The sequence below is a fragment of the Ostrinia nubilalis genome, chromosome 9, assembly GCF_963855985.1.
Source record: "Ostrinia nubilalis chromosome 9, ilOstNubi1.1, whole genome shotgun sequence".
NCBI classification, from domain to species: Eukaryota; Metazoa; Arthropoda; class Insecta; order Lepidoptera; family Crambidae; genus Ostrinia; species Ostrinia nubilalis.
Genome location: NC_087096.1, coordinates 2610629 through 2636341, shown reverse-complemented (window position 1 = coordinate 2636341; position 25713 = coordinate 2610629). Strand labels below are relative to the sequence as shown.

General features: G+C 37.6%; 2 protein-coding genes across 9 annotated transcripts; both read right to left on the bottom strand.

The window, feature by feature from the left end:
- Positions 1-4192: 4192 nt before the first annotated feature.
- Positions 4193-12904, bottom strand: LOC135074384 (zinc finger protein ZFP2-like). Of its 7 annotated transcripts, XM_063968656.1 has the most exons (11): positions 12360-12903; positions 12232-12269; positions 11807-11987; positions 11578-11646; positions 11333-11428; positions 10706-10789; positions 10501-10611; positions 9904-9978; positions 9762-9824; positions 9494-9612; positions 4193-7140 (listed from the first exon to the last, which is right to left on the bottom strand). In XM_063968656.1, the coding sequence occupies exons 3-11, from the start codon at positions 11864-11866 to the stop codon at positions 5463-5465; spliced, it is 2355 nt and encodes a 784-aa protein (XP_063824726.1). In that variant the 5' UTR covers positions 11867-11987; positions 12232-12269; positions 12360-12903; the 3' UTR covers positions 4193-5462. The 7 variants fall into 7 exon arrangements, with proteins under 7 accessions (XP_063824726.1, XP_063824728.1, XP_063824724.1 ...); XM_063968658.1 differs by lacking the exon at positions 12232-12269 and having other exon boundaries at positions 11807-11868; positions 12360-12904; XM_063968654.1 differs by lacking the exon at positions 12232-12269.
- Positions 12905-15666: 2762 nt separating this feature from the next.
- On the bottom strand, positions 15667-25561 carry LOC135074383 (zinc finger protein 721-like). 2 transcript variants are annotated; one of them, XM_063968653.1, is made up of 4 exons: positions 25153-25561; positions 24212-24280; positions 23832-23953; positions 15667-20552 (listed from the first exon to the last, which is right to left on the bottom strand). In XM_063968653.1, the coding sequence occupies exons 3-4, from the start codon at positions 23951-23953 to the stop codon at positions 16697-16699; spliced, it is 3978 nt and encodes a 1325-aa protein (XP_063824723.1). In that variant the 5' UTR covers positions 24212-24280; positions 25153-25561; the 3' UTR covers positions 15667-16696. The 2 variants fall into 2 exon arrangements, with proteins under 2 accessions (XP_063824723.1, XP_063824722.1); XM_063968652.1 differs by having other exon boundaries at positions 25181-25561.
- Between the last annotated feature and the right edge of the window lie 152 nt (positions 25562-25713).

Here is a 25713-nt window from a genome sequence, read left to right as displayed (position 1 = left end):
CTATTTGGATAAACACAATATTCTACGAAGTGATAACAATATTTTTAAAAATTTAAGAGAAATATTGTCACTTTTTGTTTTAAGGCGTTTTTCGTATTACTTTATTGTGACTTATCTTATGGTTTTGGAGTAAAAGCGTCTTTATGCTAAAAATGACGTTTTTCAACACAGAGTTTACATAACTATCACGGGGTGCCCGTCCAGATCCCGTCACTACTAAAAACGTGTCACTGTTACTCACAACAAATGCCGGTTTTCCCATTAAACTCCATAACGACACTAGTGATATCTGCCGAACTATTTGAGCTTTAAGCGTGGGATTTTTACAGCATGCACTTTTCACGGAGCGCTGATAAATGGCGTTGTTAACTCAATTTCTCCCAATTTCGTATAGTGACGGTTTGATTATGAACGTGCGATATAATACGCTAAGTGTGTTGCATACTTTAGGTAAATCATTGATGTATATCAAAAAAAGTATGCATCCTAAGATACTTCCCTGGGGGATTGACCAGTTAGTAGTGATGAGTTTTGATTTTACATTTTGTATTTCGCAGGAAGATTCATTGAAATATTGTAATTGTACACATTGTTGCCTATTCTTAAGATATGACTGAAGCCAACAATATGCGTCGCCACGAATGCCTACCCCGTAAAGTTTTGAGAGTAAGGTTTCATGGGAAACTCTATCGTAGGCTTTAGTCATATCTAGTAGTAGTCCTACGGCGTAACTCTTGTCATTGATGTAACTAAGTATCTCTTGAGTGTATGTGTACACAGCTAAAGTGGTTGAGCGATTTTGACGGAACCCATATTGATTAGTGTCGAGAATATTATATTTTTCTAAGAAGTTGCAAATTCTATTGGCCATAACTTTTTCAAATATTTTAGATATTGTTGTCGGAATGGCTATTGGTCGGTATTGGCTTACGTCTCTGGCGCTGCCACCTTTTTTCAAAATTGGTTTTATTAGTACTGTCTTTAGGCGACTTGGAAATACTTTTTCAGAAAAAGATTGATTTATAAGTTTTGTTATTGGGGGGGTTATTTCTTTGGCACATAGTTTGATTAAGGCAGGGGGAATTTCATCAATACCGGAGCTGTATTTATTTGATAGGTTTTTAATAATTTTAAATATTTCTTGTTCTGTTGCAGGTTGTAAAAACATAGAGTTTACGGCGGGACTGATTACCGGGCAGCTCTTATCGGGATTATGTATTAATGGACAGTTAGATGTTTTTGGTTCACCTATTGACGCAAAGTATTCATTAAAGATATTTACGATGTGGTTTGGACATATAATGCTGTTGTTGGTTTGGTCAATAGTTATATTTTTTGTGTGTATTTTATTAGATTTAGGGGTAGTTACGCGTTTTATTATATCCCACATTTTCTTTGTTTTGTTATTTGCGTTAGTCATTTCTTTTACGAATGATAATTTTTTTGACAGTTTTATACATTTTTTTAGGATATTGGAATATTGAGTGAAATGTTTTTTCAACAATTTATCATTCGAGCGATTTTTTAGTGTGTATAGAAACCTTTTATATTTGCAGGAGACTTTTAACCCATTTGTTAACCATTTATTATCCTTCCTAGTATTATAGCTTAATTTAACCCTTTTTACAGGTATTCTAAGGTTGAAGATTTGTTTTATAGTGTCATCAAATAAATCGTAATTAATGTCTACGTTAGTGTTACAGTGTAAGATATCATCCCAGTTTATTAGGCCGATGTCAGTTAAAAAAGCTTGTACATTATTTGTATTATTTATATGGCGTATGTTTTTATAGACTACTTTTGAGTTATTTTGGCATTTAGTTTCAAAACTATATAATATTGAATTATGATCTGATATGCCTAGGTCTTCAACTGTTACAGTATAAAATTTATTGTTTGTAAAAAGAAGATCAATACAAGTAGCACTCGTAAGTGTTTCTCTTGTAGGCTTATCAATGATTTGGTGCAAATTAAATTCTAACATCACTTCTACAAGTTTTTTGTATTCTTTAGGATTCTTTAGGGCGTTGATGTTAAAATCTCCAGTAATTATAACATGTTTTTTATAATGGTGTGATTTTAGTTTGCTAAGTAGGCGGTCTAGAAATTCAAAAAAAGTGTGTAACTCGCGGTCACCGCGGTATAGACTAACTAGCAATACATTAGGTTTCAACTCAAGTGCACAACATTCGATAATATATTCTAAGGATAAATCTGTTATGTCCTGTCTTTCTGTGTAGCTGGTCCCGTCGGGCAGCAGGATGGCAACGCCCCCGCCCGCGCGCCGGCGGCGGCAGAAAGAGGCGGCGAACTCGTAGCCGTTCACTTGCACGTAGGGTCGCTGCTCCTCGGTAATCCAGGTTTCTGATAAACATATCGCTTGATAATGGTGGTCTTCTAAGAGGCTTTCAAGGGTGGAGATCTTATTTTTGATACTTCTTGCATTTTGAATCAGTATGTTGAATTTAGTTTCGAAAGGAATGGTTGGTTCTACTCTTAGTTTGAGTTTTGTTTGATGCGGTGGAAGTTGCAGGTTCTGTTGTATCATGTGTTCTTGATGTAGTTTGCTGGATAGAGGTTTGAGAATTGCTTTCATGTAATTGATTGTTGTATTGTCGTCCATTTATTATTAGTGAATTATTTCTAATCACAGCATGATGACCTTCTTTGCGTGCTTCGTGGAGTAGTTTTCTCAGTTCATTATGTTTTTGAAGATCGTCATTTTCGAGGAACTCGCTAACCGCCATGCCAGATCGGGCAAAAGCTCGTTTACAGTTTAGCACCATCTTCACCATTTTTTTACCAATCAGTTCTATTACTATCGGACGACGGTATCTATTCCTTCCTAGTCTCTTTACGCTTTCAATGTATCCATCTATGTTTATATTTGTGAAGTCACGGATGATATTGACTAGCCGGTGATGTAGCTCATCTTCCGTTTCCCACTTATGCTCTTCCAATCCAAAAAATACCAGTTTTTTACCTTTTTCGGTGTTTATATTCTCAGTGTTTCGTACGGTGTCCAATTGACTGTTTAAACGAGTTATTTCCTCCTTCATTAGGGTAATTTTTTGGTTTAAGTTATCTATTTCAGATTCGAGATGATGGTGTTTGTTAGTCACAGATTCTATGCGCTGGGTAACCTCATTATTCAATTGTTTTATTGAGTCTTGGATTTCTTGCTTTACTAGTGATTTTATTGCATTTTCTAGGAGTTTAACTATTTTATTTTCATTTTGTTCCAGTTTTCTATCGAGAAGTGTACTGATTTGATCAAGGGTGAGCGCTGATCCACTAGGTGTTTCGCGTCGACATGGGAGTATATGTGATATGCGAGGGGTAATTGTTTCCCCCAGAAGGCTTTCATCATTTAACACATTCTCAGCTACCGAGGTTTCTTCCATTTCTGCCGTTGGTTCAACTGGAGGAAGTTTATTTGACTTGCAATTTTTTCTCAGCGTAACATTTGCGTTTTCTTCATTTTGTGTTGCAGGTCGTACAGGTGTATTTATGTTATTTGTCTTCGGTTTGTTACAAATACAGCACGGGCATTTCCATGTTTTTCTGTGTTCAGCGTCCAGTGTGTTGTAAAAACGTTGCTCAGAGACATTAGCACAAATCAAGTCATATACTTGGTCACATAAGCTACATACCAAATATCGTCTGCTATTTATCTCATTGCGACATCCAGAGCAAATCTTTTTTCCAGCCATTATGAAGTCCTGTGCAGGCTAAGAACCTCAATTTAGCATCCAGCACAGTTAGTTAGAAGTTTCAGCTCAAATTAATAGATGGCGCTATTCCGTAATTCCTTCGAAAGTTCTTGTTGTTAAGCGGCAATTTGAATGGTAACGGATAAGTGGAAAAAATATATTTTGCACATTATCATCACTAAACCAGGTTAAAAGTAGCTACAATCAGTCCATGTATCACACTGAAGATATTGCGTAGTACTTTATTATGAGTTTTGTTCCGTTTTAACACTTTTATTCACTTTTTTAGTCAATGTTTACAAATTGTTATTAATCCATAACTACTTCATATTAACTTTTACCAACAATCACACACAATATTTAAACACTTTTGACTATTTTTAACAAGTTTTCACTTAAAGTTATTTGTTTTTACTATTTTTAAACACAATTTATTTACGGAGCCTTTGTTTACGTGGCAGTGGCGCTTATTTAACTGAATAATTGTAATTGATATAAAACCTATACAGTACCTATTCCGTATTTCTTGAGATTCATATCAACGATGAACCATAATAATTATCATTCAAAATTTAACATTAAAATGGAAACAATGGAACAGACAACATTCCTAATATATTTTTTAATTAATAAGGTTAAACAATTTCATTTCTCATGTTTCCAAAATTTATTTGTCTTATAACAAAACTTCAACTGCGTAAAATCACAACAATAGCACAGTGGAATGCGAATAATAATACGTTTGACATAAACGATTTATGCTTTGATAATATGATTTTTCTATCATTCCAACAATAAAAAATAGGTCCTATAACTAGTATTTTTTCATGTTACTGGCTCTCGGAGATTAAAGAGAGAGAGAGCATTAATATTTATTCAGAACCTAATATTTATTTATGAACACAATTTTTAGCTTTGTCCCCGATGAGTTGCACCATTTTATGTTACACTAGGAATAGGGAAAAAATATACCAAATAGTTACAATGTAACTCAATGCTCATTCTCGAAGTACCTATCTCATTAGACTAAATGGCGAGCTAAATGATTTTGACAATTAATTACATAAAAACCTCGTTTTTATTTATCTAAATGAGTTAACATTAAGTTTATAAGGCACGTCTATTCTAAAATACCACAATTATAGCCCAAAGAGCCCTTATTACTTTTCAATTGATATTAAAATTTGATTTTTAAGTTTGAAACCAAAATAATCAATTGACTCGCCGAAAATATTTCGCCATAACCATTTATGGGAATTTTATGGGAGAAAAGTAGGTATTCTCTGGGTCATCAACTAGCCTGGATTGTTGTATGGGTATTACTTGACTTCTCAAAACAATCGCACAGATCATAATAATATTTTATAATATTTGAATACAATAACATCTTTTATTATGTATAATCTGTTCTTTTGCCAACAAAATTCCATAACGATTACAACAATGTGCCACATTTTGGCTTATTCCCAAAGGTCCTATTATTTCAGCCTCTATGATTTTCAAAAAATGTAAGTTCAAACTTTGATTCCCAACGGGTTCGACGACATTAAAAATAAAAAAGCAATTTTTTTCGAACGGGTCCATGAGTTTAAATGTATTTGTTAAAATCAACAGTAAAAGCTGGGTATGGAAATTAATTGTACTTCGGAAGTTCGGAATGTCTTGTGTAACAATAGAGCAGTGGACCGTGAACTTCAGTTTTGAAAAATTACAAGTTTACAAAGTATTTCAATAATTGAATGAACATCACTATTTAGAACGTTTTGATTTAGTCTGGTAAATATATTTATGACTGAATTTAAGGTGTCGAAGCATTAAAGATCTGGTTTTAAATTTGCTTGGACAAATGTCGCAATGAAAATTCAATTTTTCAGTATGAACATTCAAATGTGATACAAAACCGGACTTAGACGTTAGAATCTTGTCACAAATCTCACATTTGAACTCAGAGACACAGTTTTTTTTAGCTTTGTGTTTCTTCAAGCAGGATTCTGAAATGAAACTCTTCCGGCAAGTATGGCAATACAAGAGTGTTGAATGTTGTGAAAATATATGATACCGAAGACTCGATTTCAAATAAAACCGTTTACCACATTCATCACATTCATATCTCGTTACATTGCTATGAACTTGCATGTAATGTCTCTTGAGTAAAACATTCTTTTTAAATTTTCCATCGCAATAACTACACATGTGAACACCCTCATTCCCAACAGTGTAGTGTTTAACTTTATCAGGAAACATACACATGTGCATATTTTGTATGTGCTTCACTAAATTATGTTTGACTCTACACCGGAACCCACAGTAGTCGCACTCAAATCTTTCTGTACGAAATATATGCATGTGCTTAATTTGTATGTGGGTTGCTAAATTATGTTTGTTCCCAGAAAGGTGCCCACAGTAGTCGCACTCAAATTTTTTATCTTCGTGAATTCCCAAGTGTAATTTGAGGTAACATTTCCGCGAAAATCTCTTGGAGCATATTCGACATTCGAAGTTCTTTTCGTTTCTGTGAACGGTGAGGTGTACATTTAAGGCGTTTTTATTCCAGAAATATTTGGGGCAATGCGGACATTTGACGTCTTTCGTGCCGCTGTGCCGTTTGCGGTGCACGATGAGCCCGCTGGCGTCGCTGAACTTCATCCCGCAGAAGCTGCACTCGTAAGGTTTCACGCCTGTGTGCGTGCGCTCGTGGCGCTTGAGCGCCGACGGGTCGCTGAACGCTTTGGGGCAAAACGAGCATTTGAACGGCTTCACCCCCGTGTGAATCCGCTCGTGATTCCTCATATTGTGCAGGCTTAGAAATTCTTTTCCGCAATAACTGCAGCGGAACTCCTTGACGCCGCTGTGTATCTTCATGTGCGTGGAGAGCCCCGACGTTTGCGTGAACCTCTGACCGCACAATTTGCACGCGTACGGCTTCACCGGGGCGTGGGAGGCGAGATGCACCACCACGTTGCGCTTCGTTTTGTACACCTTACGGCAGGTCGGGCACGAGAAAGTTTTGTCGTCGTTTGCTATTATCAAATTCTCTTCTTTGCACCTGTACGTCGCCGTCATGGATCCGGTCCGACGTCTGGCTTTTTTCGCTTTTTTGACCGGTTCGGCTTTAATTTCCGGTTCCTTTTTGACGGTGTAAAGCACGTTCGGCTGCCAGATCTCGTGTTTGAACGCCCTCTGTTCCCGTTCGGTGAGCGCTGCGAGCGTCTGCTGTATCTGGTCGAGGTGCAGCAGGTTCCTGTGGGCGCGGAGGTCGTGCGCGCGGTAGAAGCCGACGCCGCAGGGGCAGGCGTGCGGGAAGGGCTCGTGTAACGCCGCGTGCGCCTGCAGCGTGCTAAGCTGCACGAAGCGCCGCCCGCACACGTCACACGAGAAACGCTTCACGAATCTGTCGTCGACGTCATCGTCGTCGTCCACACTTTTCCTGGAAAATTATACGATGATCAGCCCCACAATGCTCAATGCTCCCCATCAGAAAAGGAGTTAAGCAGATGGCACAATGAGCTAACTGTTGATTGATTTTACGTAATTAATGTTTTTTCAAATATTTTATGTGCCAGATTCTAAAGCGATGTAATTACAATTTCTTTAACTAATTGTAATAATATCCGAATTTACGCCTCTACACTATCTGACTATTCACTAACCAGAATAAAAACACTAATTGAATAATTATGTCCATCAATATGAACAACTTTTACTGTACCATAAAAATCAATTAACATTTTTGATTCACAAGTCATCATTATATTTTGGTTCCCACTGCTTGCGTTAAGGTTGAGGTTTGATTCTCGAAAAATTACTTAAGTTTGTTATTTTTAATTGAGTGTGGTTTTTACTCGAATATGTAAATTACATAAATCGTATACGATTTGAGCTAATTCGTATGTGAATTAGAATTTATTTTAGAAATACGCCTGTAGTACAAATTGCCTGAAATTCTAGGACTTTAATACTAGTATAAGTTTTGGTTGATCATATAAATATTTTTAAAAGATATTAGCATAAAATATAAGGTGTTATTTTTTGTACTGATCATACTTTACCAACGCATCTAATAAAATCATACAAATACAACCCAAGTGTTTTTAAAAAAAAAATCAGGCTAGTTTTCGAGTAAAACGACAAAGAATGTTTCGAAAAAAATAAAAAATAAATCATCCTTTGAGCGCGGTGAGTATTCGTTTGTACGCACTATCGTAGTAGCCGGCCGAGGGCAACGACCACTGCCACGTGCCGCGCCGCGTGAGTCGGCCATATTGATATCGCTGCCAGTCGCTCCGCGCCCACAGCCCGCGCCGAGCCGCCGATCGGCATGCGGGAGCGCAACAACATAAATAATCGTCCCAGTCCGTCCAATGCGCCCAAACGTATTGCAGTGTATGTGTGTGGTTTATTACAATGCCGCGCTTGATCAATAACAAAACGCAGGTGAAATTATGTTTCGGGCACACTAACTGGCCGACGAGAAACATTGACGAGTCGAAAACCTTCATACCTTGCTTGTTTGGAGCCGCGCAGCGCTTCAGGGAGCGCAGCCGTATCCTGACTTGACGAGATTCCGTGCGCTTCGAGGACGAAGTTCTGGATTTCAATTTCAATCACCGGCACAGTGCTGGCGGTACCCAGATGCGAGCGCCGCAGACGGCGGCTTTTGCGTAAAAATACAAGGAGTTGTTGCCAGAGGGCCACGACCGCGACCTAGTTCTATCGATGGTTATTGCGGAAGTCTACCTAGGTACATAGTATGTACCACATACCTACAGTGTGATTTGGACAGATGAGTGCTTGTTTACGCGAAAGGGACTTTTTCCGTAAAAAAGTTAGTGCGCGAATTGTGAATACAACATCCGACGTGGTGTCTAGTGAACAGCAAGCAAGTGTGCAGCCCGAAAGCATTACCTCAATTCGATCGTGGCTAGATTAGACAGTGCAAGACAGTGTTTACGTGAACATTTAACAAAGGCTTGACGTTCAAAATGTATTGTGATTAGTGTAATAATAACCTAGGAACTTTAAATAACAACATTCAAAATAGGTAAATGTGTGAATAAGTAAAATCAATGAATCTAAAGTGTGATGGCAAATCATAATTTAGGAATTAAAACCAGGAAAATTGATCAGTGAGTTTTATTTACAACACATTCATATTCAATATTAGGGTGCATTTCCACTGAAGCGAAGCGAAGTAGTAATAGGTATGTACCTATCAATTTTTTATTACGTCTCTAAATAAATTGCGTAGGCATTACGAAACCGTAGATATTGAATTCCAATTTCTATCCTTTTTTAAATTTCTAGTTTAACGCGGATGATTCGCCTCGGTTCGTTGGAAAAGTCCCCCGCTATTACACTAATGAAAATACACTTATTTACCTACTTATGTAGCTAGATTTTGTTTCTCCCAGCGCGTAGTACCTATTAACATGACGTAACATCGTACATACTCACGAGTGATAATTTTTGGTAACGTAGGTTTAGTGTAATCTAACCTTTATGTGTGTGAACGTTGAATGAATGCGCGCGGCCATTGTTCGTACTCGTATGAATGAAATGAGTAAAGAAAGAGAGAGAGGCAGTGAGTGAAGACAGGATGGTTGTAAAAATAATATCTTTTTTTTGTTAGGAAAAGTAAAAACAAAAACTAGCCTGAATTTTTTTTTAAAAACACTTGGGTTGTATTTGTATGATTTTATTAGATGCGTTGGTAAAGTATGATCAGTACAAAAAATAACACCTTATATAAATAGGCGTGATAATTTGAAAAATATACTTACGTAGGTTGTATATGTTTTACTGCATGGAGTTTTACATCCTTTGGTCGGAAGAATACAAGATTACATTTGTCGCATCCATAGTACTTTGTACGTTTTAACAACACTTTTATTGACATCATCTGAAAAAAAAAAATGCGTGGTTAGGTAAGGCTTCAGTATTAAACCCTGACATTAAAACATTTTAAAAATTATTTCGTCTGCAAAAAGAGTGACAATACAATTCCCAGCAGAGAAACCTACAGTTTTTTAAATACTCGCTTATACTTACATGCTCTAACTTTACAATTGAAATGTTATTCTTTTTATCACAATTTTCTGGACTTCTTCTCACCTAAAAATTTCAAAATTTTAATTATAAATTGTATTGCGTACCACATTAAATTTTTACTTAGCCCTATGTAATAAATTACCTCGAGACTAACTTCGACCTTAGTATTGCTGCTACTGCTGTTGTCTGAATTTGAATTATTTTGTGGGTCTAGTGCCTAGAAAATAAATAAATTGGTATTAACAAAACATTTACATCATAATGGAAGCACTTTGACCAGCCCTTAGCGTTTGACTCTGTACCACATACCTACAAAACTAGTACTGTATAACTTAAGAAACCATTAATTTAATGGATAGTCATTTGTGATTGAAACCTATTTTAATAATAATGCATACCTACATTTTTATAAAAATTTAAATAAATTTTAAGATTGGACTTCCACAAGGACAGATTCTAGGTCCTCATTTATACTTTATTCATTAAATACCTTTTTTTAGAGTTAAAAACCATTATCCATTATTTCAGAAGTTCTAGAAAACCAAACTCTATGGATCCATACTTTTAAATAGTTAGCAGGATGACTGGCTATAAGAAAATCGAGACAGTTTAAACTCCTTAGCACTTCTTAGGGGGAAAACTCCAAATTTAGCAAAGGACTGTTACTAGACAATGATTAATCTGTGCATTTATAGGCTTCTATGAATGTTCTATCTATACATTTGAGTGACTAGATTACCTTTGTAATATTTACTTCAGAAATGGTAGTATTTTGATCTTCATCTTTAGTTGTGCTGCTGACTAAGGTGTCAGGACTTTTTTCATTGTTATTATTAGACAGTTTGTTTACCTGAAATATGATATTAAGTACATAATATTAATTTATAAGACTATTCTTATTTTATCATTAATCTGAAATCTTTTAAAATATTGCAACTAAGTACCTCAATATTATTATTGTTCACATTGAAACTCTTGTCTGAACTATCATGTGAATTTTTATTAACAATAATAGATGGTTCCATGACCTGAAATAATAATAATGTTTGAATTATTTCACTATTACTATTAAACATACCTTACATGCACTTATTTAATAATAATAAAAATCTATTTATTTGCTATGTACAGAAGCAGTTTTCATAGTGTCATTATCACCATTATCTAGTATGATCATTATTATCATGAGGTGTTTTATCAATAATGTGTTGCATTGTATCAATTCCCTAAAACAAGGCCATTCAATCTCAATGTACAGGTGTCAGTACATCAAGATAAACACTGTGGCACGTTAGGTGGCTGTGATAGGTAAATGTTTGGCCACAAAAATGTATAGCTTGAAGCTGTTGACTGTACTACTGTTTGTTGATGGATAAACACAACACATTTTTACATATTAAAAAACAACGTTGCCCTCTCCCAGTGTCTGTGCGCTTAGATCTTTTAAACTATGCAATAGATTTTAATGTGATTTTCATCTAAAGATAATGATCTACAAGGAAAGTTTATAAGTAAGTGCGAAGCTGGGACAGTCATATCACTATTAAAAATATAAACAATGTTTAAATTACCTCTGCATCAGTTTCTAGCTTCAAATCTAAGTCATTTGTAATCAAATTATTATTGCTTTGTGATATTTCATTCATAATTTCACCAGGTACCATTACCTAAAACGAAGTATTAAAAAAAATCAACTATTACAATCACCAATAGTGATTTTATGTCAAAATTAATACAATAGAATAGACTGTTAGACAAAAACAAAATGAAATATTAGTATAGAAATCTTGGTGAATAAAATAAATAATTGAATTACCATTTTATTTGTTGAATTACTATCAAAATATTTATTTTCTTCATTGTTACTTTTCAGTGGTTGTAAAACCTTGAAGACAAACATTATTAAACATTTTCAAACCGATGGTTATTGATAAAAAATATGTTGCTAACAATACTTTCATAACATCAACTATTTTTTATCTAATGTTTTTAACATAAATTATTCTAATATGAAAATATTGAAAGCTAAAATAAATAAATACCACCTTAGTATTATCATCAGTCCCATTCATGTTCAAATTAGTTTCAGTGTCATCCTCAGCCATTTCTGTACCAATTTTTTTAAATTAAGTATTAAAAAACAAATTCAATTTGAATTTACATTTAAATCAGCAACTTCAGTCATGGATCATTAACTTTGTCAACATTTTTAGAAGGTTCTTCTACCTAGAACAAAGCAATACAATATTACATTAAAATATTCCATTCATTTCAATTTGTAATGTAAGAACTTTTAGACTAATCACAGACAGGTAGGTAAGGATTGTGATATAGTAGCAAGTGTCAAAATAAAACAAAAGCTTGTGTGAATTAGTTTAACACTGTTTAACATAAACATTTAAGTAACATTGCTGAATTGAAAAAAAAGGAGGAGCAATACATTTACACGTAGAATAGGATAAATACCTACCATCTTTGTCTTAAAAGCTATTAGTTTTCAAGTTCAACCTAAGAGTTGAGGTTATAGTTATTTTAGTTTACGTATAAATACTTAGATAAGTAATATCATGAATAGTATTTATTAGTAGAGGCACTCACATTTTTTACTTCTTTCTTTTGTTTTTATAACAGAGCATTTGTCTAAAAAAAAAGGTTTAATTTCGTACCGGGCCACAGCACAGAGACAGACTAAAAAAGTCAGATTTTTAATTCGAGTTTCGACGGAAATTGACGGAATTCTGACAGCTGTCATTTTTTGACAATTCAGATGTAATAAGCCTTTTTTGCTTTGAATTATTAAAATGAATATACTTCTTCTTCTTTTTTGATGATGTTGGCAATACACGTCGAGGGCGACGTGATTTGTGCTCTAATCCATATTCTGTGTTTGTGCTATTTTCAAGTATTTATGTGATACGAGTTACAAAATGAGATCAAGTAATGATAATAATGAAGGATGATAGATAATACCCCTTCCCACCCTTTGCTTTGAGTCTCAGTAAAGTTGTGGTACTTTACTGAGACCTCCTATGGACAACTTGAGAGAACCAGAAGAATCACGATGCAGGGCCGAGCCGCCCCTGTGTGCGAAGTGTGCGGCGCACACAGGCGCCAAGACAATAGGGGCGCCGCGCCGCTATTGCCACTTAATTTTTTTTAAAATGGAATATCGAGTAAGTAGGTACAGCATGCGCAACATAGGCCTTGTACACAACAAAACAAATATTACGCTTATTAACCCATTCTCTCAATATTTATATGTTTATTATGATTCACGTTTATGGTTTCATTTTACGCTTAGGGTTTTACTTTACATTACATAACGTTAAAACGGCGCCAGTTCTTTTAAACCTCAGATAAAGTACTAGTTATTTTGAACCGTAGAGGCGCCGAGTTTGTCATACAATTTTTTTTATGACTATGAGTGAGTTTATGAACGCAACCCGATGCGATGCGTGCGACACAATCGAGATGGGGTCACGGGGATTCCCCACCAAGGGGATTTTAACGAACGAGATAGCCAAGCCAAAACCACAGTATACAGGGTGTTTGGCGGAAGGTTAGACAAACTTCGTGGGTGTACCTATAGGTAAGAAGGTCATTTTAAGAATTTACAAGTTCGCCCATTTTACCCTAAGTTTTTTTTTCTTCCTCTTATTATCTACCTCATTATCTACGATCGGCCATCCATAGCCATAATTAGATGTGTTCTGGGAGCGGATTATTTGACTGGTATTCCATCGAATAGCAAAGTCCATCACTGGTAAAAGCTCTACTTTCTCTCGCTGAGCTCGAGGATGTGCCATCTCTTGAGGCGCTTTGTATCTTCGTCCATTAGCAGGTTCTTGGCCAGCGCGTTGCTATGTCTGTCGAGTTTCTGCCTGTACTTTTTGCTGTAGTTGCTCTTCCTCCTCAATAGTCGGCATCTCAAGGTGTTCATGTATTTCTGCGTTTCTCACAAACCAGTGGGCGCTGGAGACTGTTCTCAATGCAATGTTTTGGAATCTCTGTAATATTTCCAGGTTGGAGTTGCTAGCAGATCCCCAGAGTTCTATTCCGAAGGTCCAGATTGGTTTGATAATAGACTTATAGACGAGCAGTTTGTTGTTGATAGAGAGTCGGGATTGTCGTCCTATCAGCCATGACAGAACTCAGGAAGTTGCATATTTGCTTCAGTTCTCTTGGCTTTAACATGATTTACCCAGGTTAGCCTTCTATCAAGGTGCAAGTCCAGGTACTTCACAGTGTTATTGGTTGGCAAGGGTTTGCATTTTACCCTAAGTGAGCTACTTTTTTTAAATTGATGTTTTTGTTTTTATTGAATTTTTTCCAAAATATGACCTAAAACCTGTTTCAATTCTTTTTCTCGCATGTTTTCAACCGCTTTTTTTATTTGATATTAATATCGAATATGTCTTTAGTTAAATAAAATAAATTTCAGATCCAGATAATGATTGAATAGGTAATTTACGAACCGCCAAAGTTTAACAAAAGTACAAACCACGATAAAAAATTCAACTTAGAATTCGATTTAAAAAAAAATTAAAGGTGATAATGGATTGCCAATGATCTTAAAAACATCTCTAGCTTCTCTTCTTTTTTTTAATTAGATATTGAAATTCGTCAAAAATTCAAAGTTTAGGGAAGAAAATGGAATAATAATACAAAAATTATAATTATTATAAAAGGGTCAAATGGGCGAACTTGTATTCTTAAAATGACCTTACCTATACACCCACGAAGTTTATCTAACCTTCCGCCAAACACCCTGTATTATTTGATAGAAAGGGAGTGTAAGGTGCGCATTGAATTATTATACCTAATTGAGTTTACTTTTTCGTAGTAGGTAATTGGCAAGCAGAACGAACGGGATTTACCTATTTAGTAACCTAATTCCTAAGTGGTATGATAATTTATTATCTAAGTAGCTACTGTAAAACTGGAGAACATTTATTTTAATCAAAATTAACAATTAAAATATTCGTTAAAAATTTAAATTCGTTTTTTTATGACGATTCATTAGAAAAGAGGCGCTTCATAAGTTCCGCCTTAGATTAATTAATCTAAGATTTCCGCACACAGGCGCTGCTGGCGGTCGGCGCGGCCCTGTCACGATGCACTGTTTTGCTTCACTTGCCCACACTCATGTACGTTCATGAACACTTAATGGTTAATAATCCACCATTATTACACATTGAATAGTAATAGTCGCCCAAACACGAATTTGAGGAAATGAAATAAAACAAAACCGCTAACATGACGCTTCAGATTCCCGCCAAGAAGTCGACAGATACACTTTTGAAGTTTGTTAAGAATGCAACCACAGATAAAGATGTGCAACCCAGTCTTATGCCTTGTCGAGTGGCGAGTAATTTAGTGCTAAACATGTCCGAACACCAAATAAAGTTGAATTGCACTCACAATATCTCAGGAGCGGATCCACCGTTGTGGGCACTGTGGGCATGCCCACAACCCTAATTTGCTTGTTTTAATTATGATCTATTGATAAGATCGATAGGCATGTATGTATGTCCGGGCATGTAGTGATCCAACTCTCACTTTGCTAAGTTGGTGGCTGTGCCCACAATCTTTTTTGAGGGCTGGATCCGCGCCTGCAATATCTACTAACTATTGTAGAATATTTAGTAATGTACCTACGGTACAAGATTTGCAACACCCTTACAGGGTCATAAGTTGAGACTAAGTTTAAGATCACCACCTATGTACACTTATGAAGCAATAAATAAATGATTATGATTATGATTATGATCTGTAGTTGCACTACTAAATTACTCGACCAGTGCAAACAAAGCTTTAGTCTTGCTCAATGTTGGTCTCGAAGCGCTCACAGAGCATGATAAAGCAAAAAGATTATAAGACATGCAAAGGCTAAGAGTAAAACTCATTTTTAGTTTGACATTTATGTACTATTTTAATAGTATTATATCTATACAAATACAGAACCTTTTAACTTGACAAAACATGATCTCAACTTTTATCGGCTTATTCCACGATTCCCCGTTGACAATCCCCGTCAACGGGGATTAGTGAACTTTTTGTTCATTAATCCCCGTTAACGCCAATTTGAGCTATTACCATTACGTTAAAAATAAAATACTAATGCATGCATGAATCAGGTACCTTCTATTTATTATTGGATAAGAACTCGCTTATTGATCGAATTAAATTTAAGCCTAATTACAATACTTAAAAAAAAATACTTAAATTAAAAAAACTTTTTAGTTCATTAATCCCCATTATGAGCTCCATTTGGCGTTAACGGGGATTAATGATCCCTAATCTCGGGGACTAATCCCCGTTGACGGGGATTGTCAGCGGGGATTATTGAAATAAGCCCTTTTATCAATTATTATTTTCCATTTACATTCCAGTTCCGTTCTACGTGTTGACGCATTGAATCTCGGTTACTGGGACAAAGGCCGCAATGACAAAATTAGATTTTACTGACTTTGGCACAGATAAAGTTCCAATATACTGAACTGTCCTATCCGTGACATTGACAGCGGGGCCCCACCGTCAATACCGGATCGCTGGTTCCGATTTTAGCAATGTTGGAAACTATACAGGGTGTTGATTTCTTTGAACTTTCTCTTTGACGCAAGGACCTTGTCACTTTCTCATTTGAACCCAGCGACACACTCTTTTGACATTGGCAGAATCACCGCGGCAATAAATCCGCGGGACACAGTCCAAAACAAAAAAAAAAAGAGTAAAACTTACTGGCACACTCTTTTTACACGACTGCGTCAGAAGGAGGATTATGATTTTTAGCTTTGTGTTTCTTCAAATCGAAAATGAACTTTTCACAGCAAATATAACAATTTAACAATACAACAACGTTGAATGTTGTGAAAGTATATGGTACCTATACAAGATTAGATTTTTCATAAAATCGTTCACCACATTAATCCCATTCAAACCTCGTTCGTTACATTGCTATGAACTCGCATATAATGTTTCTTCAATAACAAATTATTTTTGAATTTTTTATCACAATAACTACACATGTGGGCACCCTTACTATGCACAATAGAGTAGTGTTTCTTTTTATCAGTAAACTTAAACATATGCATTTGTATGTGATTCTTTAAACTATATCTGTGTCTAGAACGGAACCCACAGTAGTCACACTCAAATCTTTCAACTTCGTGAACTTTCAAGTGCGCTCTGAGGTAACATTTTTGCAAAAATCTTTTTGAGCATATTTGACATTCGAAGTTCTTTACGTCACTGTGAACGGGAATGTGTTGTCTTAAGGCCTTTTTATCCCAGAACATTTTGGGGCAATGCGGGCATTTGACGTCTTTTGTGCCTTCGTGCTGCCGTTTGCGGTGAGCGATGAGCCCGCTGGCATCGGCGAACTTCTTCTCACAGAAGTCGCACCTGTAGGGCTTGACGCCGGTGTGCGTGCGCTCATGGCGCTTGTGCGTCGACGCGTCGCCGGACACTTTGGGGCAAAACGAGCATTTGAACGGCTTCTCCCCTCTGTGTATCCGCTCATGTGACCTCAAATTTTGCAGCCTTCTAAATTCTCTGCCGCAATAACTGCAGAGGATCGGCTTAACTGGGGCGTGGGTGGCGAGATGAACCACCATGCTGTCCTTAGATTTGAATATCTTATAGCAAGTTGGACACGAGAAGCTATTGTCGTCGTTTGGTTTGATAAGATTCTCTTCTTCGGACCCGTATCTCGTCGCCGTGGATTCGGTACAACGTTTTTGTTTTTTGACTGGTTCGACTGTAATTTTCGGCCTCGGTTCCTTTTTATGCATGTGCTTATTTTGTATGTGTGTCATTAAATTATATTTGTGTATAGAAAGGAACCCACAGTAGTCACACTCAAATCTTGCCACTCCGTGAACTTTCAAGTGCACTCTGAGGTAACATTTTTGCGAAAATCTTTTTGAGCATATTTGACATTCGAAGTTCTTTTCGTCACTGTGAACGGGGATGTGTTGTCTTAAGGTCTTTTTATCCCAGAACATTTTGGGGCAATGCGGGCATTTGACGTCTTTTGTGCCTTCGTGCCGTTTGCGGTGAGCGTTGAGCCAGCTGGCGTCGGCGAACTTCTTCCCGCAGAAGTTGCACCTGTGGGGCTTGACGCCGGTGTGCGTGCGCTCATGGCGCTTGTGCGTCGACGCGTCGCCGGACACTTTGGGGCAAAACGAGCATTTGAACGGCTTCTCCCCTCTGTGTATCCGCTCATGTGACCTCAAATTTTGCAGCCCTTTAAATTCTCTGCCGCAATAACTGCAGAGGATCGGCTTTACCGGGGCGTGGGTGGCGAGATGAACCACCATGCTGTGCTTAGATTTGAATATCTTATAGCAAGTTGGACACGAGAAGCTATTGTCGTCGTTTGGTTTGATAAGATTCTCTTCTTCGGACCTGTATCTCGTCGCCGCGGATTCGGTCCAACGTTTTTCTTTTTTTACTGGTTCGACTGTAATTTTCGGCCTCTGTTCCTTTTTATGCATGTGCTTATTTTGTATGTGTGTCATTAAATTATATTTGTGTATAGAGAGGAACCCACAGTAGTCACACTCAAATTTTTCAACTCCGTGAACTTTCAAGTGCACTCTGAGGTAACATTTTTGCGAAAATCTTTTCGAGCATATTTGACATTCGAAGTTCTTTTCGTCACTGTGAACGGGGATGTGTTGTCTTAAGGTCTTTTTATCCCAGAACATTTTGGGGCAATGCGGGCATTTGACGTCTTTTGTGCCTTCGTGCCGTTTGCGGTGAGCGATGAGCCCTCTGGCGTCGGCGAACTTCTTCCCGCAGAAGTTGCACCTGTGGGGCTTGACGCCGGTGTGCGTGCGCTCATGGCGCTTGTGCGTCGACGCGTCGCCGGACACTTTGGGGCAAAACGAGCATTTGAACGGCTTCTCCCCTCTGTGTATCCGCTCATGAGACCTCAAATTTTCCAGCCTTCTAAATTCTTTGCCGCAAAAACTGCAGCGGAACTCCGTGACGCCGCTGTGTACTTTCATGTGCTTGTAGAACCCCGACGTTTGCGTGAACCTCTGACCGCACAATTTGCACGCGTACGGCTTCACCGGGGCGTGGGTGGCGAGATGAATCACCACGTTTCGCTTAGATTTGAATATCTTATAGCAAGTCGGACACGAGAAACTATTATCGTCGTTTGGTATGATAAAATTCTCGTCTTCGGACCTGTATCTTGTTAGGGATTCGGTCGAACGTTTTTGTTTTGTTACTTTTTTGACGTCACTGTGAACGGGGATGTGTCGTTTTAAGGCCTTTTTATCCCAGAACATTTTGTGGCAATGCGGGCATTCGACGTCTTTTGTGCCTTCGTGCTGCCGTTTGCGGTGAGCGATGAGCCCGCTGGCGTCGGCGAACTTCTTCTCACAGAAGTCGCACCTGTATGGCTTGACGCCGGTGTGCGTGCGCTCATGGCGCTTGTGCGTCGAGGGGTCACCGGACACTTTGGGGCAAAACGAGCATTTGAACGGCTTCTCCCCTCTGTGTATCCGCTCATGTGAAATCAAATTTTGCAGCCTTTTAAATTCTCTGCCGCAATAACTGCAGAGGATCGGCTTCACCGGGGCGTGGGTGGCGAGATGAACCACCATGCTGTCCTTAGATTTGAATATCTTATAGCAAGTTGGACACGAGAAGCTATTGTCGTCGTTTGGTTTGATAAGATTCTCTTCTTCGGACCTGTATCTCGTCGCCGTGGATTCAGTCCAACGTTTTTGTTTTTTGACTGGATCGACTGTAATTTTCGGCTTCGGTTTCTTTTTATGCATGTGCTTATTTTGTATGTGTGTCATTAAATTATATTTGTGTATAGAAAGGAACCCACAGTAGTCACACTCAAATCTTTCAACTCCGTGAACTTTCAAGTGCACTCTGAGGTAACATTTTTGCGAAAATCTTTTTGAGCATATTTGACATTCGAAGTTCTTTTCGTCACTGTGAACGGGGATGTGTTGTCTTAAGGTCTTTTTATCCCAGAACATTTTGGGGCAATGCGGGCATTTGACGTCTTTTGTGCCTTCGTGCCGTTTGCGGTGAGCGTTGAGCCCGCTGGCGTCGGCGAACTTCTTCCCGCAGAAGTTGCACCTGTGGGGCTTGACGCCGGTGTGCGTGCGCTCATGGCGCTTGTGCGTCGACGCGTCGCCGGACACTTTGGGGCAAAACGAGCATTTGAACGGCTTCTCCCCTCTGTGTATCCGCTCATGTGACCTCAAATTTTGCAGCCTTCTAAATTCTCTGCCGCAATAACTGCAGAGGATCGGCTTCACCGGGGCGTGGGTGGCGAGATGAACCACCACGCTTTGCTTAGATTTGAATATCTTATAGCAAGTCGGACATGAGAAACTATTGTCATCGTTTGGTATGATAAAATTCTCGTCTTCAGACCTGTATCTTGTTAGGGTCTCGGTCGAACGTTTTTGTTTGTTTACTTTTTTTACTGGTTCGACTATTTTCAGCTTCGGTTCCTTTTTGGCTGCTTTAACCACTTTTGTCTGCCGGATCTCGTGTCTGGACGCCCTCTGTTGCCTGTGGGTGAGCGCGGCGAGCGTCTGCTGTATCTGGTCGAGGTGCAGCAGGTTCCTGTGGGCGCGGAGGTCGTGCGCGCGGTAGAAGCCGACGCCGCAGGGGCAGGCGTGCGGGAAGGGCTCGTGCAGCGCCGCGTGCGCCCGCAGCGTGCCGAGCTGCACGAAGCGCCGCCCGCACACGTCACACGAGAAACGCTTTACGAATCTGTCGTCGATGTCGTCGTCGTCCACACTTTTCCTGGAAAATTATACGATGATTAGCAGCACAAAATTGACAATTTATTTTCTTTGTTGCTAATCTGAAGACGAACGAAAATCTGCTTTTTGAGAAATCCATATCGCGGTAGCGTTTTGACATCTAGTTCAAACGAAGTTGAAACGTAAACGGAGCGCAACTGCGCCTTTACTCAAAAGCTGATAGAAAACTACTTTTTCTCAAACGCAATTCAAACGCTGCACGAACATTTGCTTTTAGTTTCAAAAATAAGGTTTTCGGACTTTTAATGGAAAGTGCATCTGTTGTTTCGTCTTGTTAGCTCGTGAACTTACCGTGATACCGAATTGCACATCAGTTGTAATTACAAATTAGAAAAATCAAGGCCCTGAGCTAGGACAAGATGACCAGATTGTTTAAAAGCGATATAATTACTAATATACATTTTTTTTTATCTATCATCCCGAATCTATGCCTTTACAGTTCTACACTATCTGACGAAATATTACCCAGTTATTATTTTAACTATTCGGTTGTGCCCATCAATATTTTCATTTTCTTTATTAGGACAGACATAATATAAATCATAAGTATACGAATTACAATTTAGTATATTTCTAAACACGGACTGAAATTCTAGAGCTTAAAAATACGTCTTCTACAAAAGCTCTAAAGGACAATGGGCAAAATGGTACCCGGCTCCAATAGATATGCTTCTAGTGTCGTTTGAAAGGTCTTACCAAGACGAACAACTTTTACTATGGCCACCAGCCTCAGATCTGGTTGTGTTCGAAGATAAACATATTTTTTTGCAAAATGGTACCCGGCTCCAATAGTTATGTTTGTAGTGTCATTTGAAAGGTCTTACCAAGACGAACAACATTTACTATCGCCACCAGCCTCAGATCTGGTTGCGTTCGAAGATAAACATACTTTTTGTGTAACCGAAGTATCATACGTGTCCATCTTATGGTACTTAGGTTATGCGAGGCATAAAGGGTTTACTGCTCCAGCATCCTTCCTTAACTCTATAATTATTGGTAGAGATAATTGTGAAATAAATGTTTTTATTTGAAGAACACTACCCCCTTATTTAAAAAAAAGTTATACCTAGGATGAACCTTGGATTAAAATGACATTTCCATACCAAATGACAATTTAAATCAGAGTTCAACTAGGGTGTAACTTTTATTAATAAAGGGGTTGGAGTTTTATTATTTTTTAAGGGTTTTATTATGGGTTGCTAAAGCGAATAAATCCACAAGACCCAATAAGTCCACCCATAAGATGGACCGACGACCTTATAAAGGTAGCGGGAAAGCGCTGGATGCAGGCCGCCACCAACCGGCCATTGAGGAAATCATTGGGGGAGGCCTATGTTCAACTGGACGTCTTATGGCTAAAATGATAATGATGATGATGATGAAAGCGAATAAAGGGATAATAGCTTGGGTAGTTCATCGTAGGTATAATCCTTTCCTTTTCAAGGCTTCTTTTAGTTATATTAATAGATTGTAGTCATAGTACATACTCGTATACATGGATGATTGTGTTATACACACATTATAATACTTAGTGGAATTACTGCTTTCAAAACGTGAATTAGAACTGGCCCCATAGCAGACATTTTCCTACATCTAAAGGCCTTTTGAAATATATATTGGTTATGGCTATTGGAGCGGGTACCACTTTCCATACATTTGTGCCCATCATCCTTTAAAGGATGGGCACAAATGTATGGAAAGTGGTACCCGCTCCAATAGCCATAACCAATATATATTTTAAAAGGCCTATAGATGTAGGAAAATGTCTGCTATGGGGCCAGTTCTAATTCACGTTTTGAAAGCAGTAATTCCACTAAGTATTATAATGAAAGTATAACACAATCATCCATGTATACGAGTATGTATTATGACTACAATCTATTAATATAACTAAAAGAAGCATTGAAAAGGAAAGGATTATACCTACGATGAACTACCCAAGCTATTAGCCCTTTATTCGCTTTCATCATCATCATCATGATCATTTTAGCCATAGGACGTCCAGTTGAACATAGGCCTCCCCCAATTATTTCCACAATGGCCGGTTGGTGGCGGCCTGCATCCAGCGCTTTCCCGCTACCTTTATGAGGTCGTCTTTCCATCTTGTGGGTGGACTTATTGGGTCTTGTGGGTTTATTCGCTTTAGCAACCCATAATAAAACCCTTATGAAGTAATAAAACTTTAACCCCTTTATTAATAAAAGTTACACCCTAGTTGAACTCTACCTTAAATTGTCATTTGGTATGGAAATGTCCTTTTAATCCAAGGTTCTTCCTAGATGTAACTTTTTATTAATAAGGGGGTAGTACTTCTTTAAATAAAAATATTTATTTCACAATTATCCCCATCAATAATTATAGAGTTAAGGAAGGATGCTGGAGCAGTAATCCCTTCCTGCCTCGCATAACCTAAGTAGCATACGATGGACACGTATGATACTTCTTCTTCTTCTTCCTCGGTCCCTCACTGATGAGGATCGCGACCACAGATAGTGTTCCACCACAGACTGCGGTCATAAGCTGTGTGGACCGCACGATGCAAACTCCCGCCCACCGTCTTCCTCACCGCGTCCGACCATCTCGTCGGTGCCCTGCCCCGAGCGCGTCCCCCTTCATACTGTATGATACTTAGGTTACCCTAAAAGTATCTTTATCTTCGAACGCAACCAGATCTGAGGCTGGTGGCCATAGTAAATGTTGTTTGTCTTGGTAAGACCTTTCAAATGACACTACAAACATAACTATTGGAGCCGGGTACCATTCTGCAAAAAAGTATGTATATCTTCGTACACAACCAGATCTGAGGCTGGTGGTCATAGTGAAAGTTGTTCATCTTGGTAAGACCTTTCAAACGATACTAGACACATATCTATTGGAGCCGGGTACCATTTTGCCCATTGTCCTTTGGCTTATTCCGCTATTCCCCGTTGACAATCCCCGTCAACGGGGATAAGTGAACTTTTTGTTCACTAATCCGCGTTAACGCCAATTGGAGCTTATAATGGGGAATAATGAACTAAAAAGTTCATTAATACCTGTTATTATTAGGATTTTATTTTGAACGTAATGGGGATTAATGAACTTTTTAGTTCATTATTCCCCATTATAAGTTTCAATTTAACGTTAACGGGGAATAGTGAACAAAAAGTTCACTAATCCCCGTTGACGGGGATTGTCAACGGGGAATAGTGGAATAAGCCCCTAAATTTTCAGTCACGCGTTATGTAAAAGATAGCTTGATTTTTTACAAGATACTTACATAATATCTTGTTTATGTTTAACTGCATGAATCTTTACATCTTTTGGTCGGAAGAAAACAAGATTGCAACGGTCACAACCATAGTATTTGGTGCGTTCTAACAACACTTTTGTTGATATCATCTGAAAAAAAAAGAATGGATGTAAAACCCTTATTATACAATTTTAAATCCTGTTTCCCCTGAAAAGAGAGTAACAATCTCTAGCAGAGCAACCCATTAGTTTTTAAATTGTCTATTTTTTTATACTTGAAATCTTATTAGTTTTTTCACTATTTTCAGAAAATCTTCTCACCTAAAAGTGTCAACATTACAATTTCAAATTGTAGCACATTAAAATTTTACTTAGGCCTATTTAAGGGCCTATTGTAATATACATTACCTCGAGGTTAACTTCGGCCTTAGTATAACTGCAGGTATCTGAATTTGTATGATTTTGTGGATCTATTACCTAGAAAATAAATGTTAAACATTTACAAAATCATTATTTATTTAATATACCATAATGAAAGCACTTTGATCTGTCCATAGCATTTGACTTTGTATCATATACCTACAATGTTCTAATCTAGGGCCTTATAACATTAGAAACCTTTCATTAAAAAATAATGCACAAAATAATATTAAAATAATAAAACACATTTAAGATTGTGCTTCCACAAGGAGTCATTTTGGGTCTTTATTTATACTCTGTTACATTACATTAAATGCTATTTTTAAGAGTTAGAAGATTAAGAGGTTTTATTTTAAGAGTAGTTTTTTATTTTAAGAGATTATTAATCAATGAAAAAAATTACACTCTAATATTGTGTGGCTGACATACATTTAGAATGAAAGCTGGAAACATTAATTTTCAGATAGATCTAATTTATTTTGTAACCTATTATCAGTACCGTTTGAAAGAGCTCATGAAGCACTTTCAGGATCAGTAACCTGTTTCCGATATCTTGTATAGTTTAGAAATAATGGAATGAGATCACTTATCGTTTCCACCCTGTATAACTTAATATGCTGTTGAATTACTTTGAAAATTATTTTCAGTTTCTCCGTTGTCACTTTTTGGTGTTTGAGAAACCTAAAAAGGACAAATTAACATCCTTACACAACGTCTCCAATAACACAAAGGGGCGAACATCATACAAATGGTCAAAAATATAGAAAGAAAGAAAGAAAGAATTCTTTCTTACAAACGGTCAAAAATATGTTGTTTTTTGTATACAGGAGTATAATAAAAAAAAAGGTTCGCTCCTTTGCGGCGTCGGTGACGACAAAATCTGTGGTTACAGACTTAAAAAACCATTTAAAGCTAGAATAATTATTTACCTGCTAAGTAATAGGTATATTCACTCACATTTGTGTTCACCGAATTTCAGTATAATCTTCAGCCATTTCTGTACTCATGTATTCACCTGAAAAGTAAGTTTATGTCCCTTTGTGTGGTAGAACCACTCACATTTTTTAAAACTTACTTCCATTGATTTTACGCCGATTTGTATTTTTGTACCGGTCGGCCGATGAGAATCACAGAGCACGTACCTAAATCTGAGAAAGACAGACAGAGACAGACGCCAGCAGACGACCATACCGTGATCAGTCCGAATTAAGTTGAATGGTTTTTAATTTAATATTAAATTGATAGAAAATATTTCGATAACTTTTGTAATTTTACTTTAAATTGCAAAATATTATCAATGTTACGTATGTTTGTCCTCTTTTACATTTTTCTTGTTTCTAAAACGCTGGTGTAGTGCTTTATTGTTATTGAGATTGCAAGTATAACAGTAAAATTCGGACATTTCGGACCACAGTTTTTACTGTCAGTCAGTCCACAGTGCTGTCATCTGTGGTGCTGTCCAGGTGCTGTCACTACACGCTAGTGATGTC